At 40.0% G+C, this 19458-nt stretch overlaps 1 protein-coding gene across 6 annotated transcripts in view; it reads right to left on the reverse strand.

Moving 5' to 3' along the window:
- LOC120853653 (amyloid beta precursor protein) overlaps positions 1–19458 on the reverse strand; it is a 305317-nt gene that overhangs the window by 57048 nt on the left and 228811 nt on the right. For all 6 annotated transcript variants that reach the window (XM_040227629.1, XM_040227643.1, XM_040227615.1 and 3 more), the window contains 2 exons: positions 14964–15092; positions 10788–10887 (listed from right to left, as the gene is read on the reverse strand). In XM_040227629.1, the coding sequence (XP_040083563.1) occupies positions 10788–10887; positions 14964–15092 (229 nt within the window). The remainder of the gene's footprint in view (positions 1–10787; positions 10888–14963; positions 15093–19458) is intronic.

The raw sequence follows: 19458 nt of genomic DNA on the forward strand, positions 1-19458 counted from the left end.
TGGGGTTATTCCCCAGAATCTACCCCTCTACCCCCCAAAAATCAGACACATCTGCTGCAGGGTTCCCTGCCAGAAACAGTCTAGGAGCCTCTACTGTGGTCTGACTTCACCTCCCAATCATTTTAGTTAAGAATCCTTCTTGAATTTTGATTCAAATTACAGGGCCATGCATAAGAGCTGGCGGGTTCAGGGAACACTCTGGAATTGCACCAGGGATCATCACAGGCAGCCGCAGAGCTTGGGGTGGGAGGTAATGCCTCAGGTTTCATCCACTTGGTTGAGGCATGCACACACACACACATGCACACATACACACACACATCAGAGAATGGCATGGAAACAGACAAAACACACCAACGTGTCTGTGTGTCACAGTCATCATGATTTAAGGAAAAGTTCACATAGAAATTTCCTTGCATCTCAGGCGGGTTTGGAATAAAGGCTATCAGTGTGCTAAATCAATTTTCTTGCTGCTTCTAAAGCTTAACCCTCCTGCATGGGAATACAGAGGAATCATTTCATAATGGATATCTCTTTAAGTAGTGACAGTGTTTTAAAACTTCATTTAAAAAATTACAATAGGGCCTTAAAAACAGAAGGAAATTAAAAGAAATCAGATTCTTTGCTCATGTAGGTTATTACAGAATATTGAGAATCTGAAATAGAATGAATATATGTATAACCGAACCATGCTGTTGTACACCTGAAACTAACACAACATTGTAAATCAATTCTATTCCAATGAAAAAAAAAAAACACCAAAAACATTTATAATAAGACCACTTCCTGATTTGACCTACAGATTCAAGGTAATCCCTATTAAAATTTTGACTATCTTTTTTCTTGTAGAAATAAGGAGAAAAGACTCTGAAATTCATATGGAAAAGCAAGGGACCCCAAACAGTCAAAGCAATCTTGAAAAAGAACAAAGGACAACTTACAAGGCATGACTTCAAAACTTATTACAGAGCTACAGTAATCAAAATAATGTGGTCCATGATAAATGCCCACTATTATAACAATAATAAGAATGTATACATAGAGCAAAGGAACAGAATTGAGAGTCAAGAAATAAACTCATACATCGTTGGTCAACTGATTTTTGACAAGGGTTCCAAGACCATTTAAAATAGAAAGAACAGTTTTTTCAACAAATGGTGCTGGGACACTGGATATCCACATGCAAAAGAATGAAGTTGGATCCTTACCTCACACCACATATAAACTCAAAATGAATCAAAGATCTAATTATAAGGGTTAAACTATAAAACTCTTGGAAAGAAACACAGATTTATATTTGATCTTGGATCGGGCAATGGTTCTTAGACATAATACTAAAGGATAAGCAACAGAAACAACAAATTGATAAACTGGACTTCATCAAAATTTTATAATTTTGTGTGTTCAAAGGATGTCAAAAGAGTGAAAAAAACAAAATGGGAGAAAATAGTTTCAAATTATATATTTAACAAGAGGTTAGTCTCCGGAATAAAGAACTTTTACAACTCAATAATATAAAGGCAAAAAGCCCAATTAATAAAGCAAAAGATTTTAATAGATACCACTTAGTTATTTAGACTGAAAATATAATCCAGAGAACCACTGCAATGGCATGAAATAAACAATGTATTTTATATATAAGTCATCTTATAACTGATAGGGTCCACCTGGATCTCAAGAAACAAGATCAGTATATCACACTAAATTATACATATTAATGTCTATAATCTGTCTGCCAGATGGGAGACATTACATTTGTTTTATATTAAACTTTTTGACATTCATTCTTCCTAGAAAGTGTATTTTTTTAAAATAATGCTAGAGGACTGAGTTTTCCTTTAAATTTATGTATCACAAATACAGAAAAGAATATATTTGTTTGTCAGCAGGGAATATTATAAAAATTACCCAGGGAAACTGATGCTGTTTTCCTGAATAATTTCCATGTCAATAATTTACATATGTCAAGTTATACATGTCAACTTACACACACACTGTATTTATAGATTCGATAATTAAACTGCTAAGAAAAAGACAGCTTACATATCATATTCAAAAAAGAGATAGAGAGCTAAATGTCTACAAAGTGCAAACTACCCACTATGCATGTCAAACGCTTAAGGGCTGTAACCTCCTAAGGCAGTTTTCAAACTAGCTCCATCCAAGGTATGAACCCATCAGCACTGACACGTCTATATTTTGCTGTTTGGAGACGTTTCAATATGGCAGTCAAAGCATCAGAAAACTGGGGTGCTCCTGTCATAGTATACATTCTCATCTTGAAGATTAATATGCTTCTATGTAGGTCACTTGACAACACATTTTCATTTTCTCATAAAATGAGTGGTTCTATTTTGGAAGAGTAACTGTTTTGCTCTGAGGGGGCCAAAGATACACAGTTACAGGCTGGCAAATAAACACCAGTCAACACTGTAATTCAGGTAGTAATACTGGAGAAAAATGAGTAAGGAGCTCTGAGACTACTGTAAAACTAAGGAAAGAACGTGTCTTTGGCAATTTATGAGAGAGATAAATGTCCTTATATCCAATACTTTGGCCACCTGATGGAAAGAGCCAACTCACCGGAAAAGACCCTGATGCTGGGAAAGATTAAAGGCAAAAGGAGAAGAGGGCGGCAGAGGATGAGATGGTTGGGTAGCATCACTGACTCAACGGACATGAGTTTGAGCAAACTAGGGGAGATTGTGGAAGACAGAGGAGCCTGGCATGCTACAGCCCATGGGGTTTTGAAGAGTCGGATACGACGTAGCGACTGAACAACAGCGACAACAGAATATCCAAATAGTTAAATCATCTCTAAAATAAAAAATCCACATATACATAAAAGTCACTTCTTATGAAAAACAAAGAATAGGAGCAGAGTAAGTTACTAGTTGTTTCACTTTATTTTTTGTTGTTCAGTTGCTAAGTCGTGTCTGCCTTTGTTCATTTTATTTACTTTTATGATTTTTTTTCTCCCTGATGGCCTTCCTTGACTAACAATTATATACAAGAATACTTACAATTCTCAGTAGTAATGAACGTTCCTTATTTGTTTGTCTGGCAAGTGCTATAAATATTCTAATTTAAGCCTAGCTTACTTTGGATTCATTAAATCCCCAGATCAATAGGTTTATGAGGAGCAGAGAATGGAGACACTGTCCTTGAAATGAACATGCTATATTTTCCCCAAAGAGCTGAAGAGTTTATCAAGGGGCCACAGTCAAATTGTAATAAAAAATTATAAGCATTCCTTCATTAACTGAGGTTCTTGATTTCCTTCCACATAGTTTAATCCTACCCCATTCACCATGAATTTGTTCAGTCAGAGATAGAACTTCCAACATCTGGTTTATAACAATTCATGCTTTTACTAATTTTGAATGCTAGAAGAAAAAACCCAAAACAAAACGGTATAAAACAACTGGGCCGTCCTTTCACCTTCCCTCTTCCTGGCTTTCTCATAAATTGGTCATTACAACATTCTGTGAAACACCCATCTCTTGAGAGCTGCAATGATTTTACCTTGAGGAAGCTACAAAAATGAAGCACTCTGATAAGTAACCTCAGTGCTTACAGAAGAATAGAATTCTTTTTAGCATAGATTCAAGGAAGATTACCAAGGGTAGAAAAACCCAGTTATTCTGACACAGCAAATTGACAAAGTAAAAACTGAGCTGAACGATAGTAGAGATGAAGGAATTCTGCCTTTGTAAAGAGTTGAAAGATGATTAAAATGTGGACATTGAAAAGAGGCATATTTTCCTTACATTAATGATTCTATCATTTGCTGAATAAAAAAAATAAAGTCCTAAACAGCTATTTTAAATGAATAAGGGTTCCCCCCCACAAACAATGCCTTAAGCCTTTCTTCATAGAAAACTTCATAATTTGTATGCAAATACCTTACTTTTAAAAAGGAAACCATTAAATAATAAGACATGACTGGGAACTTGCACATAATAATAACTCAAACTGAACTGAAAAATTATTATAAAGTAATAAATGGCAAGCTTTTATAAGACTAATAATAGAGTAGTTCTGATAATGCATTCTTATTGGTGAAGCAAAGCAAATAAACAGATTCAGACCCTTGTTGATGGGACAGTCAAACCAGACAACATATTTAATAGATCAAGTGTCAAAATATATGAATTGGGCAGAAAACCAAATAGCAGAAGGTCATGGAAATGACAGAGTATAATACTGTAAAATGTTATTTATTCCAGTGCTGAGAATTCTGCTTGATCCTTTATTTTGATAGCTGTGCCAGCTGCACCCACATTGCTGGCTTGATCAATTACAGCTTTAGAGAATGCTGTGGCTGAGGAAAGAGGTCTGTGCTATGCAAAACTAGCTATGCTAGGTGCTAAGGAAGGCATTCAGGGTGGGTCTTCAGGGTTACAGAGGAGGCCACCTGACCCAAGTAAATTAAGGAGCAACTACCTTGTAGCCTGGGGATGTTTGTCCGGTGGCTCAGCAGTAAAGAATCTGCCGGCCATGCAGGAGGCACAGGTGATGCCAGTTTGATCTCTGGAATCGGAAGATCTTCTGGAGGAGGAAATGGCTACCTGCTCCAGTACTCTTGCCGGGAAAATCCCATGGAGAGAGGAGCCTGGTGGGCTACAGTCCATGGGCTCACAAAGGGCTGGACATGACTGAGGGACTGAGCACCCACGTGCGAGCTCTGAAGACCAGTGCCCGCAGAGCACCAGGTCCTATGCGGGATCCCAAGGGTATGAGCATGCCCAAGATACGTCCAGAAAGAGCTCACAGAGGTGAACATGCACAATTAAACACAAAACAGAGTATGCTACTCAAGGTGGATATCTGGTGCTCTAGACACTGAGGATCTAGAAGAGAATTCTACTGAATTCAGAGTAGAAAAGTGGGTAGCAGAGACAGAATAAATCTCTGACTCATGCAGACCTTGGCTCCAATGCCACTTGCCTCACTTTAACCATCGGTTAAGGGCAAGCTCTCTCTTGAGGTTCAGTTTCTTCAATCATAAGTTGGCGGTGCAGACATTGAATTCACCAGCGCCGTCACTGCCACATGTGGTACTTCTGTGTGAATTACAAGAAAGCTCTGCTTCATGTGGAAAGGGAAAGTGTTAGTCATGTGACCCTGGGGACTACAGCCCGCCAGACTCCTTCCTCTGTCCATGGAATTCTCCAGGCCCTGGAGTGGGTTGCCATCCCCTCCTCCTCCAGGGGATCTTCCTGATTCAGTGAGATGGAACCTGGGTCTCCTGCATTGCAGGCAGATTCTTTACCATCTGACACAGCAACACGAATGAATGAAGGTCAGTCACACTCTGTCCCTAAACCACCTGCCACACCTACATGTGATGACCCTGAACCTCAGCAAGGGTGGACTTTCATAAAGAACTTGGGCCAGCAACATCATCGGTAAGACATAGTCATCAGCTTGCCATACAGCTGTCACTCAAACACCAGCTCTTCCACCTGGCTTCCTATGCAAATTAGTCAAGAGTTTATGGGAGTGTGGATATTTCAGCTGAGCATGGAAGGAGGCTGCTTTTCAAGCAAGAAGAACCATGTGCAGGCTGTCTTTTCATTTTGGCAGGAACTCGGCTCTGAAGAGGAAGAGTCTGGGTAGGAGGAAGCCATGGAAAGACAAGAGACAAGATGATCAGTGAAACTCATGTGAGGATGAGGATCTGAGTTAACAACACCGGTTTATAGAGAAGGCAGTCCTCATGAATACAGGGGGTAGAATACATAGATTTCAGACTGATGAGCAATCATGGGTGGAGGAAAGGAAGGTACCATGGATATGGTTTAGGACAACTGGGAGAACCCATAACTGAGACTGTAAAATGAGTGAATTTCAAGAGGGACCCAATGATTTCTTTAAAAACATAGTTTGGAGTTTGAGAAATGGGTGAAATATAGGCATACCTCAGAGATACTGCAGGTTTGTTCCAGAAAACTGCAGTAAAGCAATCAGCACAACAAAGTGAATCCTATTAATTTTTTGGTTTTCCAGTGCAAATAAAAGTCATGATTACACTTACCCTGTAGTCTATGAAGTGCAAATAGCATTATATCAAAGAAACAATGAACATACCTTAATTGAAAAATACTTTATTGCTACGCTAACTGTCATCTGAGCCTTTAGCAAGTCACAATATTTCTGCAATAGTAACATCAAGGATCACTGATCATAGATCACCATCACAAGATATAATAACAATATCTGAAATATGATTTCATAGAGTAAATCAACCCTAAATATTCACTGGAGGCACTGATGCTAAAAAATGAAACTCCAATACTTTGGCCACCTGATGCAAAAAGCTGACTCACTGGAAAAAAGCTGTGATGCTGGGAAAGATTGAAGGCAAAAGGAGGAGAGGGCGGCAGAGGATGAGATGGTTGGATAGCATCACTGACTCAACAGACATGCTCTGAGCAAACTCCAAGCGGTAATGAATCTGCCTGCCATTGTTGGAGACATGGGTTTGATCCCTGGGTCAGAAAGATCCCCTGGAGGAGGAAATGGCAGCTCACTCCAGTATTCTTGCCTTGGAGAATGCCATGGACAGAGGATTCTGGCTGGCTACAGTCCATAAGAATGCAAAGAGTTGGACAGGACCTAGCAACTGAACAACATCAAAGATCACTGATCATAGATCACCATCACAAACATAATAATAATGAGAAAGAATGAAATATCACAATAATGACCAAAATGTGACACAGAGACATGGAAGGAGAAAACGCAGTTGGAAAATGGTGTTGATAGATTCACTTGAGACAAGGTTGCCACAAGCCTTCAAACAGATTGTAGTATCTGTGAAGCACAATAAAACGAGGTCTGCCTGTATTGAGTCTGGAATATGTCACTGGGACTCAGCAGACAGGCTGTTGTTAGGTTTATGAATATAGGATTTACAGGAGTTAACAGCAGAATAGCATAAACAAATGCGGTTCTCAGGAAAGTGCAGTGGCTGAAAATGAGTAGAGCTGGAACTCACTGGCATGGTGAATTCTAGACTCTAGTCAGTCTCACTTTACTGACTTTTTGATGCCACAAATCTGATGCCAGTTCTCACTTCTGCCCTTTTCTCTTTGGGGTGGCTAGCTTCTTCCTCAATCTCATCCATGCTAGAGAATTCTATCCTCATGGGAACATAAATTACCTGGAGCAGGTAAACCTACATCACTAAAGATACTGGCAGTTTCTTACGGCTGTTGAAAACCCTTCATCTCCAGAGCAACTATTAACCCTCATGTAACAAAACTACTGTATTTCTCTCCAGATGTTTTACAGTATTAAATATATCCTACTGCCTGTGTTTATAAGCACAAACTTTTATACAAAAAGCATGCATTTGTAGGTTCTTTTGGATCTTCTCCTTTGACCTGTAGCTTGGAATTCTAGTATCCTTATTTACACTGAACTGACTCCAAATCCAAAATTTGATTATGGAGAAAATGCACGTGCATGTACATCAGACTAAACAATGAAGCTTTTAAGCAGAAACAATGAAATGTACAAGATTTAAACTGGGAGAAAATTGTGAAGATTCTATTTAGAAAGTAAGCGACAAATCAACAACTTCTATTGTGGAAAATTTCAAGCATATACAAAAGTAAAGAGACTACTACAAAGAACTCCCGCTCAGCTTAAACAATTAGCACCCATAGCCCGTCTTTCTTCATTCATTTGTTGTTGTTGTTGAGTCACTAAGTTTGTCTCTTTGTGAACCCACGGACTGTAGCCCGCCTCGCTCATCTGTCCATGGAATTTCCCAGGCAAGAATACTGGAGTGGGTTGCCATTTCGTCCTTCAGGGGATCTTCCTGACCCAGGGATTGAATCTGTGTCTCTTCAGTCCCCTACATTGGCAGGGGGATTCTTTACCCCTGTCCCACCCGGGAAGCCCTGTTTTATCCATACTCCTACTTTAGAAGGAAGTTATTTCAAAATGTTCCTTCAAATGAAGAATGCTTCTATGAGACAGCTGAGCTCATAGAAGAACTCTCTTCTTTGGCTTTGGTGCTAGAACCTCAAATGGTACACAGACCTATTTAATGGAATTCACTAATGCAAGCTTCTGCTCCCATAGGAAACAGCCATTTAAAAATGGAGGCGAGAAAGATTTTGAAAATGATTACCTTTCAGGATTCAGTGTTCAGTGTACTTAGAATGACAAAACTTTTTTTGTGCTAAGTTAAGGGGTGACTATTTTTTATTAAGTAACAGCTTAACTGAGATATAATTCACATACCAAAAAATTTACTCTTTTAAATGTATAATATTTATGGGTATTAGTGTATTCACAGAGTTGTGCAGTCATTATTACTGTCTAATTTTAGAAAAATTTCATTATCTGACTCTTGAGAGTCCCTTGGACAGCAAGGAGATCAAACCAGTCAATCCTAAGGAAATCAACTCTGAGTATTCATTGGAAGGACTGATGGTGAAGCTGAAGCTCCAATGCTGGGGCCACCTGATGCGAAGACCTGACTCACTGGAGAAGAACCTGATGCTGGGAAACACTGAGGGCAGGAGGAGAAGGGGACGACAGAGGATGAGATGGTTGGATGGCATCACCGACTTGATGGACATAAGTTTGAGCAAACTCAGGGAGACAGTGAGTTTGGGAAGCTTGGTGTGCTGCAGTTCATAGCGTCAAAAACAGTCAGGTATGACTTAGCGACTCAACAACATATTCATTAATTGTACTCTCATTACCCCCACCTTCCAAGCCCTTGCCAGACACCAATATGATTTCTGTCTATACCCAATTCTGCATATTTTATATATATGGAATTATATAATATGTGATCATTTGTGACTAGCTTCTTTCACTTAGTGTAACTATTTTTTAAATGATATGCTCTTAATCCAACTTAATAGCTTTTTTAATTTTAAAGAAAAATAATTCCTTGATTCTAGCCCTCTGAATATTCTCCCTGTCACTGAGATGTGAAGTTTAGTGTGTGGCCTGATTCTTGGGCATTTTGCAACACTCAAGACAGCTGAATTGCCATCTGTTCTGGGGAACTGTGTCTCATTAGTGGTCACTGCTTTCAGTAGTTTGCGCAATAAAAACATCTGATAATTTAATTAGAAAGAGTCAACCAATTACTGGGTGAGAGTGACATATTCTAGTCCCATGCAATGGCTTATTCTTCCATAGTCGTATTACTGGCAACAGCTCTAAGTCACTTATGAAAATAAGCTTGTTAAGATGGCTAGAAGGCAAAAATACATTCACCTAGAAGATGGGAGCTTCGATTCATTAAGAATGTGATGATTTCTTTGATTTTGTCCCTTCTACAACTTACTAGAGGATTTTCTTATAGTTATTTAATAAACAGTATTTTAAAGCCTCCTTACAAATGTCTACCTTACAAACGTATCTAACAGAATATTCAGTTCTTAAAGAAACAATCCCGTACGTTAACACACAATACTGAACAGACCATTACCACTTGATTAAGTGCCAAATACCTGACCGTAATACAAACTACACTTGGGAGGCATTGCCAAGTTAGAAAAAAAGAAGAGTAGAATAGCACTGGCATGAGATGGAAAAATTGAGCTGCGTTTTGGGCATTTCAAAGCAGGAATTCCTGCAACCTGTACACCATCTACAGCATATCCTGGGTGGCCTGATTTCAGACAACCTGCATCCATTTCAAACCTAATTAAGCATCTATTTCCAACCCAGTTAACAAAGGGCAGGACTCATTACGGAGAGAGATACACCACACATATTGCTTATTTATGAACAGTTCATGCCCCAAGGCACCCAGATTTATACATCTGTTTTATGCTGAAACATGCACGGGCGCAACTGCATCCAAGTATTTTTGTGAGATAGAGTTAAATACAGGCATTTGGGGGGTTTGTGGAGAATTACATTTGTGATACATTACTCCCTTTCCAAGGAAAATAGAAAAGGGAAAACTTACTCAGACAAAATATTAAAGATATCATTAGGGTCACAGGAGACAGTGGGCACACAAGATCATTTTCCTGGTTTTTGCAAATATATGGCATTATATAAGATGTTACTATGAGGAAGTCGACCCTGGACTTCTCTGTATTACTTTTCTAACTTCTTATGAGTGTGTGATTATTTAAATAAAAGTTTAATGAATGATAGTGGGCACAGTTAACTAAGTTTAAACAACAATCTGATTCAGAGAACAGTTGTGACTATGTGGGGGAGTAGGGTGGAGCAGACAACAAAGAAAGATGTATTACTGCAGACAACAATCACCTCAAAGTCAAAAGTCACAGTTCTATGGTCTTTCTGGGTTCCCTAGAGTTTGCGTGGCATAGGCAGGTTCCTAAAACTGTAGATCTGAGTCCCTTCATCTGAAAAACTGGTCTATCATGCCACTCAAAACGTATGATAATAAAGAATTAAGAGATGAAGAAATGGTTGTTTCTCTTAAACTGTAAAGTACCAAAGCACTATAAGGTGAAACTTACAAGACTAAATCAGACAACTGTTGACAAGTACAATCCAGTAACAAGTGACTCATTATCACACAAATTAGACCAAAAGGCAAGTTACATTTCCCCACTTTTGTAAGCAGGAAGTTAAGATCTGATGCAATTGCTGAAATGAGAGCTATTTATATTCCCCAAGGGTTTCATCATCAAAGGGAATCTGCTCTTTTTCTTTCAACCTGTTAAAGCACTGGTGATTTCCGAGGCAGACTAACTCAGTTGCCTGATTTTCTCCTGCACGAGGAATATATGTTTGTATGTGCAGCATCAAAACAACAGCTCACTCACCAACTTCATCCTGAATTTCCTCGGCCACGGCAGGAACATTGTAGAGCAGGGAGAGAGACTGGTTCATGCGTTCATAAATTACTCGAAGGTGTGTCATAACCTGTAGCAAAGGAAGTAGACAGTGCCAGGTAAACCACCTCTGGAGTAAGGAACAGTTATTTTCCATACCAGGCACCACAGACAGATACAAACTTCCCAAATAAAACTAACAAAATGCTGCTGGAACTTTGAACTTGAAAGGGCACCTTTATTTTTCCTGTTCTCTTATTTTTAGTTCTCCATCTTTGGAGTTGTTTTAAAATTCTCATTATATTAAATGTTTATAATCATAAAATATAAAGCCAGTTGAAAAGACCATTTCTGCCCAACTATGATTCCTAATATTGAGATTCCTAAATAACCTCTGATGACCTAAATATATGTCTTTCAAATTTTCCAACAGAGGGGATCACATGGATATTTCATGATAGATACTTGAAAAATTCTTCTGTTAAAGGAAATTTAAAAATTTAGATTTCCACAGATAGATCCCAGTTGTCAAGCTTTGCAAATGGCAGAGTATGAAACTTATCGCTACCAAGCTACATTTAGTCTCATATTATTTCTAAGCTCCATTATAGAAATGGAGCTTGTGATGGTCTTCTCTAATTAGCTGGACCATATTTTAGCGGTTTTGGCTTATACAACTTACGTTTTTGTTGTTTTAGTCATTAGAGTTTGAAATGGTTCCTTAATCATCAGTCACTGTAGACACTCAAGATTTTTATACTCTTTGTTATTTTTATAACAGTACAGTTCAGTTGCTCAGTCATCTCTGACTCTTTGTGACCGCATGAACTGCAGCACGCCAGGCCTCCCTGTCCATCACCAACTCCCGGAGTTCACTCAAACTAATGTCCATCGAGTCGGTGATGCCATTCAGCCATCTCATCCTCTGCTGTCCCCTCTTCTTCCTGCCACCAATCCCTCCTAGCATCAGAGTCTTTTCCAATGAGTCAACTCTTTGCATCAGGTGGCCAAAGTACTGGAGTTTCAGCTTTAGTATCAGTCCTTCCAAAGAACACGTAGGACTGATTTCCCTTAGAATGGACTAGTTGGATCTCCTTGCAGTCCAAGGGACTCTCAAGAGTCTTCTCCAACACCACAGTTCAAAAGCATCAATTCTTCTGTGCTCAGGTTTCTTCACAGTCCAACTCTCACATCCATACATGACTACTGGAAAAACCATAGCCTTGACTAGATGGACCTTTGTTGGCAAAGGAATGTTTCTGCTTTTGAATACGCTATCTAGGTTGATCATAACTTTCCTTCCAAGGAGTAAGCATCTTTTAATTTCATGGCTGCAATCACCATCTACAGTGATTTTGGAGCCACCCTGCCAAATAAAGTCTGACACTGTTTCCACTGTTTCCCCATTTATTTCCCATGAAGTGATGGGACCAGATGCCATGATCTTCGTTTTCTGAATGTTGAGTTTTAAGCCAACTTGTTCACTCTCCACTTTTACTCTCATCAAGAGGCTTTTAGTTTCTCTTCACTTCTGCCATAAGGGTGGTGTCATCTGCATATCTGAGGTTATTGATATTTCTCCCACCAATCTTGATTCCAGCTTGTGCTTCTTTCAGCCCAGTGTTTCTCATGATGTACTCTGCATATAAGTTAAATAAGCAGGGTGACAATATACAGCCTTGACGCACTCCTTTTCCTTTTTGGAACCAGTCTGTTGTGCCATGTCCAGTTCTAACTGTTGCTTCCTGACCTGCATATAGGTTTCTCAAGAGGCAGATCAGGTGGTCTGGTAACACATCTCTTTCAGAATTTTTCACAGTTTCTTGTGATCTACACAGTCAAAGGCTTTGGCATAGTCAATAAAGTAGAAATAGATGTTTTTCTGGAACTCTCTTGCCCAACATGATCCAGCGGATGTTGGCAATTTGATCTCTGGTTCCTCTGCCTTTTCTAAAACCAGCTTGAACATCTGGAAGTTCACGGTTCATATATTGCTGAAGTCTGGCTTGGAGAATTTTGAGCATTACTTTACTAGTGTGTGAGATGAGTGCAACTGTGCGGTAGTTTGAGCATTCTTTGGCATTGCCTTTCTTTGGGATTGGAATGAAAACTGACCTTTTCCAGTCCTGTGGCCACTGCTGAGTTTTCCACATTTGCTGGCATATTGAGTGGAGCACTTTCACAGCATCATCTTTCAGGATTTGAAAGAGCTCAACTGGAATTCCATCACCTCCATGAGCTTTGTTCGTAGTGATGCTTTCTAAGGACCACTTGACTTCACATTCCAGGATGTCTGGCTCTAAGTGAGTGATCACACCATTGTGATTATCTGGGTCATGAAGATCTTTTTGGTACAGTTCTTCTGTGTATTCTTGCCACCTCTTCTTAATATCTTCTGCTTTTGTTAGGTCCATACCATTTCTGTCCTTTATTGAGCCCATCTTTGCATGAAATGTTTCCTTGGTATCTCTAATTTTCTTGAAGAGATCTCTAGTCTTGCCCATTCTGTTGTTTTCCTTTATTTCTTTCCACTGATCACTGAGGAAGGCTTTCTTATCTCTCCTTGCTATTTTTAGGAACTCTGCATTCAGATGCTTATATCTTTTCTTTCCTCTTTGCTTTTCACTTCTCTTCTTTTCACAGCTATTGGTAAGGCCTCCCCAGTCAGCCATTTTGCTTTTTTGCATTTCTTTTCCATGGGGATGGTCTTGATCCCTGTCTCCTGTACAGTGTCATGAACCTCTGTTCATAGTTCATTAGGCACTCTATCAGATCTAGGCCCTTAAATTTATTTCTCACTTCCACTGTATAATCATAAGGGATTTGATTTAGGTCATACCTGAATGGTCTAGTGGTTTTCCCTACTTTCTTCAGTTTAAGTCTGAATTTGGTAATAAGGAGTTCATCATCTGAGCCACAGTCAGCTCCTGGTCTTGTTTTTGCTGACTGTATAGAGCTTCTCTATCCTTGGCTGCAAAGAATATAATCAATCTGATTTCGGTATTGGCCATCTGGTGATGTCCATGTGTAGAGTCTTCTCTGGGGTTGTTGGAACAGGGTGTTTGCTATGACCAGTGCATTTTCTTGGCAAAACTCTATTAGTCTTTGCCCTGCTTCATTCCACATTCCAAGGCCAAATTTTCCTGTTACTCCAGGTGTTTCTTGACTTCCTACTTTTGCATTTCAGTCCCCTATATTGAAAAGGACATCTTTTTGGGTGTTAGTTCTAAAAGGTCTTGTAGGTTTTCATAGAACTGTTCAGCTTCAACTTCTTCAGCGTTACTGATTGGAGAATAGACTTGGATTACTGTGATATTGAATGGTTTGCCTTGGAAACAAACAGATCATTCTGTCATTTCTGAGACTGCATCCAAGTACTACATTTCAGACTTTTGTTGACCATAATGGCTACTCCATTTCTTCTCAGGGATTCCTGCCCGCAGTAGTAGATATAATGGTCATTTGAGTTAAATTCACCCATTCTAGTTGATTTTAGTTCGCTGATTCCTAGAACGTCGACGTTCACTCTTGCCATCTCCTATTTGACTACTTCCAATTTGCCTTGATTCATGGACCTGACATTCCAGGTTCCTATGCAATATTGCTCTTTACAGCATCGGACCTTGCTTTATCACCAGTCACATTCACAGCTGGGTAGTGTTTTTGCTTTGGCTCCATCCCTTCATTCTTCCTGGAGTTATTTCTCCACTGATCTCCAGTAGCATATTGGGCATCTACTGGGGAGTTCCTCTTTCAGTATCCTATCATTTTGCCTTTTCATACTGTTCATGGGGTTCTCAAGGCAAGAATACTGAAGAGGTTTGCCATTCCCTTCTCCAGTGGACCACATTCTGTCAGACCTCTCCACCATGACTCGCCCTTCTTGGGTGGCCCCACATGGAATGGCTTAGTTTCACTGAGTTAGACAAGGCTGTGGTCCGTGTGATCAGATTGACTAGTTGTCTGTGAAACCAAAATTTTTATAACTCAGAAAGTGCCAGATCACGTGCTATCCTAGGACAAGCCTTTAGAATCTCCCAGGTATTAAAGGACTCTTGCTATAGAGGTCCAACACCCATGGCTACTCTGGGAATAGCTAAAGATTCAATTCAAAGAGCAAGGACACTGAATTGTCCAAGTGGCATGACTACCAGACTCTGTGCTTACCTGGGATCGGATTTGAGCAGCTTTCTTTGGATCCACCATGCGAACATGTTCAAAATGCTTTAGGGTGTGCTGTCTGTCTTTCTGTTCGGCACGGACATACTTCTTTAGCATGTTGAACACATGACGAGGCTGTAGGGAGAAAAAATGAAAAAAAAAGAAAGAAATGTTCAGATTCGTCCAAAATATTGCTTTTTCTAAACACTTTGGGGTCAGAGGGTCCACTAATTCATGCCCCGATGTGAAAGCACTGTGAGTCATTTTTTTCCCCCTCTTTTTTTGGCAATTCTTTTCAAAGAATTCTCCACTTCCTTCTTCCTAGGTAATTCCTTATTCAATTGGCCACTTTTCATTTCTATAAGAGCACTTAGCTTTTGACACATAGGATAATGGCTGTCCTTGTTAACAATTCCTTTTAAAATAGTGCCTTCTGTTATTGAAAGAGAGTGGATTTTTAAAAAACTTGATGATGGCTGTCCTTGTTAACAATTCCTTTTAAAACAGCGCCTTCTGTTATTGAAGGAGAGTTGATTTAAAAAAAATTTTTGGCCATGCTAGGTCTTTGCTGCTGCTCAGGCTACTCTCTAGGTGCAGTGTGCAAGCTGCTTATAGCTGTGGCTTCTCTTGTGGTCAAGGCCAAGCTTTTGGGCGCGTGGGTTTCAGCAGCAGTTGTGACTCCTGAGCTCGACAGCACAGGCTCATTAACTGTGGCCCTCGGGCTTAGCTGCTCGGAGGCATGTGGGCTCTTTGGGGATCAGGGATCAAACCGGTGTTCCTTTCATCGGCAGGTGGATTCTTAACCCCTGAGCCACCAGAGAAGCCCTGAGAGTTGATTCTGGATCTGTCAGATTTAACTGAGGTCCTTCCCATTTTCCCACCCAAATATATAGGGGCAGTTAAGACTACATTTCTATTTGTACAGTCTTAATGGTTGTCTCATATCCAAGTCTCACATCCATACATGACTACTGGAAATGGATGTGAGAGCTGGACTATAAAAAAAGCTGATAGCTGAAGAATTGATGCTTTTGATTTGTGGTGTTGGAGAAGACTCTTGAGAGTCCCTTGGACTGCAAGGAGATCCAACTAGTCCATCCTAGAGGAAATCAGTCCTGAATATTCATTGGAAGGACTGATGCTGAAGCTGAAACTAATACTTTGGCCACCTGATGCGAAGAACTGACTCATCTGAAAATACTCTGATGCTGGGAAAGATTGAGGGCAGGAGGAGAAGGGGACGACAAAGGATGAGATGGCTGGATCGCATCGACTCAATGGACATGAGTTTGAGTACACTCCGAGAGTTGGTGATGGATAGGGAGGCCTGGTGTGCTGTAGTCCATGGGGTAGCAAAGAGTTGGACATGATTGAGCAACTGAACTGAACTGAGTAGTTGTCTCAGCAGTTACTGTTGTACAAATAATCCTATCATCAGTAACATGTAATAATCAAAATGAGAAAAATAACAGACAATCACCACTAATTCGCAGGCCAAGGAATAGCTGATAAATTCTAAGAGACATCATATTTTCCTAGGAGAAAGGCCAATGTTTTATTTTACTCTGGAGTTTAATTAAAATCTTTCCATGAGATCAGATTCTAATTCTTTTAGCAACAAATAAGTTTCTTCTTTAGTGCTTCTTTTTTTTTTCTAATTGGTTCCATTCCATTTTTATTCCAATCTTACTTGAAAGCATTCATCCTTATTATTATTATTATTTTTTTAAAAACGACAAGGTCTACTTTCTCTGTCTTTAACAATTCTACTGATACATGCATTATACTATATGAGTTTTAAAAACAATTTCCAAAGATACATGCTTCCTCTTCATTAAAACAAACAAAAATTACCTATGGAAGTCCATGTCAGAAATAGAATTTTGGCCATTTGGGTCTATCTAGTTATTATTAATCTATGGTGCTTTGAAAATCAGTTGGAAGGTACAGAATTTATTCGCAGAGATGGTGTGTGTGTGTTTCCCAATACTTTATGGAATGTGCCTCCCTGTCTCCGGTTGCTTAACTTTGGGGCCACTTCTCTGATATCCCAGGTAATAGTGGTAGGTATCCTTTCCCTGTGCTCCCAGGAAATGGTTTGCAAACCCTCATTATTGCATTTAATACAACCTATTAAACAATATGGGCTTCCCTGATGGCTCAGACAGTAAAGAATCTGCCTGCAACGCAGGAGACCTGGTTCAGTTCCTAGGTCGGGAAGATCCCCTGGAGAAGGAAATGGCTACCCACTCCAGGATTCTTACCTGGGGAATTCCAAGAACAGAGGAGTGTTATGTGTTTCTGACTGCCCTCTTCAACTGTGAGCCTCTCAAGGGCCAGGTTTGGTCTTTCTGTGTTAAGAATCACACATGATACAGAGTGCTTGACTCAGGCTGCTCTGAATTGGCTTCCAGGCCTTCCTTGATAGCTCAGCTGGTAAAGAATCTGCCTGCAAGGCAGGAGACTCCAATTCAATTCCTGGGTTGGGAAAATCCGCTGGAGAAGGGATAGACTACCCACTCCAGGATTCTTGGGCTCCCCTGTGGCTCAGCTGGTAAAGAATCTCCCTGCAATGCAGGAGGCCTGGGTTTGATCCCTGGGTTGGGAAGATCCCCTGGAGAAGGGAAAGGCTAAAAGGCTATCCACTCCAATATTCTGGCCTGGAGAATTCCATGGACTGTATAGTCCATGGGGTCACAAAGAGTCGGACACGACTGAGCAACTTTCACTTTCATGCCTTCCACAGGCGACACTCCTACACTTAAGAAAACAAATAAATAAACACAACAAAAAGAAAGTAAACCTGGGCTCATCTGCCTTCTTTCTTCCTTTTATTCTGGAAGCAATGTGCTTCTCCATAGTCTCCAAAAAAGGCAGACATCACAGCTTGAAATATAGTGTTTGGCAGCCCATCATTATAATTCTCTTTGCTACTGTGAAATCTGGCTTACCCTACAAATTAGAAAATGATCTTTTAAATCTTTTTAAAAGGAGAAAAGCAGTAAAAGAAATAACAACTGACAAACTCCACTGATAATATACATGTGAAAGGCGATAGGTTTATACAAAGTCAAAGTTGCTCGGTTGTGTCTGACTCTTTGTGACTCCAGGGACCTTAGCCCACCAGGCTCCTCTGTCCATGGAATTCTTCAGGCAAGAATACTGGAGTGAGTAGCCATGCCCTTCTCCAGGGGATCTTCCCGACCCAGGGATCGAACATAGGTTTCCTGTATTACAGGTGGATTCTTTACCATCTGAGCCACCAGGGAAGTACAGGTTTATACAAACTCATTTGGAAAAGCTAACTTTTGGGTCAGAAATCAAAAGCTGAGTACTGTTGAATGTGATGGGTATGTTATATGCAGGATTGAGCAAACAAGATATTGCAGGCCCTTCACACTTGCTCCTTTAGTCAGCACCAAGGCCTAAGAAACTCCTTTAGTTCTACTGCAATCATACTTCCAAGGTTGGAGACAGACAGGATTGTAAATAACTGCAGTCATCCAAGACCTCCCAGCCTCTTACTGGTGCAACTACTTGGCTGAATATGGTTTCTCAGTTGCTCAGTTCCATTCTTTAATTCTTGAAAAGGCTTTGTTGTTTTGAAGAAAATAGAACCTTTTTTCTTTAAGAGCTCACATAAGAAAAAAATGCTTCAAGTGACCATAAGGATTGTTTTTCATCGTAACTCTCTTTTCTGCTTTCTTTTTTGGTAGTCAGTCACCTATAAATGTTTCTACAAGGCATGCGGTCCTCTGGACTGTCACCCCCAAGCATGGGCGCCAGGGTGTAATGGCTCCAAACTGGCCTTGATGCTTGAAGCTAAATTCTAATAACTGACATTTGAGTCTCTCCCCCAATCCCCCGCTTTTTCCCCTGTCCCCACAAATAGCACAGACTCCCACCTGTGGTTATTAACATTAACATCAATTTAAAATAAACCTGAGTCTCAAACTACCTAAGCCTCAGTTTCCTCATCTGTGCCACTGAGATAACGATCTTTCATAGGCATACATGGGGATGAAAATGTTGTTTGTTACTGAAACTAACACAACCCTGTAAATCAACAATTGTTGCTTTAGTCACTCAGTTGTGTCCAATTCTTTTGTGACTCCCTGGACTGTAGCCCGGCAGGCTCCTCTATCCATGGAATATTCCAGACAAGAATACTAGAGTGGGTTGCCATTCCCTTCTCCAGGGGATCTTCCCGACTCAGGGATTGAACCTGTGTGTCTTGCACTGGCTGCTGCTGCTGCGGCTGCTGCTAAAGTTGCTTCAGTCGTGGCAGGGGGATTCTTTACCACTGAGCCACCAGGGAAGTCCCCAATCAATAATACTCTGATATAATATGAAAATTATATTAAAGAATCATTTTAATGGTAAAAAGAAGAACTGATGCAAATGTACCAATATGATAATAATTTATATTTGGGTTATGGATACATAATCTATATTTTAAAAACATATTTTCATACTATTCTTTGTAGTGTATGTTTTTAAT

This window comes from Oryx dammah, unplaced genomic scaffold (assembly GCF_014754425.2).
Source record: "Oryx dammah isolate SB20612 unplaced genomic scaffold, SCBI_Odam_1.1 HiC_scaffold_2, whole genome shotgun sequence".
NCBI lineage: Eukaryota > Metazoa > Chordata > Mammalia > Artiodactyla > Bovidae > Oryx > Oryx dammah.